The sequence below is a fragment of the Cynara cardunculus genome, assembly GCF_001531365.2.
Source record: "Cynara cardunculus var. scolymus isolate 2C chromosome LG 17, CcrdV1, whole genome shotgun sequence".
NCBI lineage: Eukaryota > Viridiplantae > Streptophyta > Magnoliopsida > Asterales > Asteraceae > Cynara > Cynara cardunculus.
Genome location: NC_037544.1, coordinates 17,053,906 through 17,056,325, shown reverse-complemented (window position 1 = coordinate 17,056,325; position 2,420 = coordinate 17,053,906). Strand labels below are relative to the sequence as shown.

Here is a 2,420-nt window from a genome sequence, read left to right as displayed (position 1 = left end):
AACATTATTACATATAAATCCTATAAAATCTAATGAAACACTACCACACAATTGGTATTTCAAAATCTTATGTTTATGAAATTTCAATAAAATACAAGGATTTTAAATCAAGGAAATCCGTCAAACCAAACATTTGATTGAAATGGAATTCAATTTCAAATCGCTCCAAATCCAATCATTTCCTGGTTTATTTTGCAATATTGGATTGGATTTGAAGTAATTTGGAATTGAATTCCATTTCAATCAAATGTTTGATTCAAATCATTTATTGGATTTGAAGTATTGAAATCCCATAAACATATATTTCGAGATCCCACAGGCTCCTTTGTATTTATGGGATTTCATAAGATTTATATATAAAAATATTTTAAAATATGTTAAAAACATTTGTTTTGTAATAATTAAATAATAAAAAGGTAATTTAATTATTTTTATAATTTATAATTTGTTTTATTAATTATCTATAAGAAATGGAATTCAATTTCATTCTAAATCATACAAACCAAACATTCCAAATAAAAATCTCTTCCATTTCAAATCCTTGCATAGAATCCAAATTCCTCAAAACTATTTCATTAAACTTTCACCCGGTGTTTGATAGAAGGAGACACATAAATGAGACATTATTGTAAAAGAACCATAATTTGTGGTCAACCTATATGTTATAAAAAAAAAAAAGTAGATAACAAGCCATCAAAAGTGAAAAATACATTATTACAACTAATCAAGCTGAAGAAATTGAGAGCGTCGAGAAGATGATGAGGAGGAAGAGGGGGTTGAGGATGCACACGGCTTCAACATGCGAAGCGTGAAAGCCCCAGAAACGGACCCAAGTATTGGAGCCGTTAGATATATCCACAAACCGTCGAAGTTAAACGACACGATGGCTGGACCCAGTGACCTTGCTGGGTTCATCGATCCACTTGAAATGGGCCTACCACAAATATAAAAAACACTTATTAGCTCCAATTTGAACATAAAAAGAAAAGAAAATGTGGCTCATAACTTTTACGCTACCATATGAAATGACATAATTTTTTTCTTGTTCTAGTCTTTGTATCTGACCAACTATGGTTTTATATCCCCTTCTTTTGTCCTTTAATCAAACACCTGTGTGTCACAGATTGATTGATGAATATGAAGTAGACAATAAATTTGAGGATGAATGATTTTGTATTTTTTGAGGTTGCCAACATATTATGGTTGGTTTTTGAATTCACTATATATATATATATATATATATATATATAGGATTACGCTGTGATTAGGACTCCAAGCCCAATGCCAACTGCTACAATGAATCCAGAAAATTGGGTTACCTGAAATTATATTACCAATATAAATATCATCAATAATCAACTTATGTTTTATATGAAGAGAAGAGATGTTCGCTAAATTACAAGTGAGAGAAAGAGGGTATACATACAGATGGAGGTGCATGAACCAACGAAGCGGTAAGAAACAATACGAAGAAGGTTGACATGAACTCCGCCCAGAATGCGGCCGAGTATCCCGCAAGTGGTCTCGTGGTCATCACCTCGGGTTTCATGCCGTACACCAACGTTGCTGCATACGTCGCAATGGCAGAACCTGCAACATGGGCCACTATATACAACGGAACCTTTTCCAAACACAAAATATGAAACAAGAGAACAATTAAATCTATGGGTTATTTAGGGTTTCTAAGAGTCATTTGGTGTGAAAAATGTATATGTTATTAAGTAAGCACCTTTTTCCATGGAAATGGACCGACAGTAGCGAATGCTATGGTGACGGCAGGGTTAACATGAGCACCAGAAATATGGCCAATGGAGAAAACCACCATGATCACTGCTAATGCCGCTGTGACTGCATATTCCAGTAACCCTACTTGGCCTCTCATCAATTCAGTGCTTGCAATTATCCCACCAATGCTGAACATTACAATAAAACTCCCCAAGGCTTCTGCTACAACCTGCAAGATCGATATCAAAACCCTTGAGTTATGCTTTTAATTTTGCGGATCGTTTTAATACAGTTTTTTACCTGTCTAACAAGGGTTCTGTCCATTTGGAGTGGAAAGTATAAGAAAGACGGACTCTTAACAATAATGTCTTCGCCTGGGCCTCTTTCGAGTGTATTTGAAGAGCCTGTTTCTTGATCAAATTTCGACCGATTGGTAGTGGATACTTCTTTAGATGCTTCACAAGGTTGCTCATCTTTAAACAAGCCTGTCATTATTGATATTAATTGATCTCGACAGAGTTGTGAATAGGATTAAAATGTATCTATACTTGTATAAATAAAAAGCATTAGAGTTGTTTGCTAGTCACACAATTGAGGTTGGGTTAAATTAGGGTTAGAGTTGAGGAATTTGCTTGTGTTTCTGGCTAAAAGTCGTTCACCTGCGCATTTCACATGCTTGTTGTGTGGTGATAACT

General features: G+C 34.5%; 1 protein-coding gene across 1 annotated transcript; it reads right to left on the bottom strand.

Moving 5' to 3' along the window:
• Window positions 1–720: 720 nt before the first annotated feature.
• Window positions 721–2,217, bottom strand: LOC112500080 (probable aquaporin NIP7-1). Its single transcript, XM_025103360.1, has 5 exons — window positions 2,026–2,217; window positions 1,730–1,954; window positions 1,427–1,621; window positions 1,258–1,319; window positions 721–934 (listed from the first exon to the last, which is right to left on the bottom strand). Exons 1-5 carry the CDS (start codon window positions 2,215–2,217, stop codon window positions 721–723), a joined length of 888 nt encoding a protein of 295 aa, XP_024959128.1.
• Between the last annotated feature and the right edge of the window lie 203 nt (window positions 2,218–2,420).

Coding starts and splice junctions, on each gene's coding strand:
- LOC112500080 (XM_025103360.1), bottom strand. CDS start 2,217: ATGACAGGCTTGTTTAAAGATGAGCAACCTTGTGAAGCATCTAAAGAA. Junction 1,955..2,025: donor ACAGAACCCTTGTTAGACAG/GTAAAAAACTGT, acceptor TCGATCTTGCAG/GTTGTAGCAGAAGCCTTGGG. Junction 1,622..1,729: donor GTCCATTTCCATGGAAAAAG/GTGCTTACTTAA, acceptor TGTTTGGAAAAG/GTTCCGTTGTATATAGTGGC.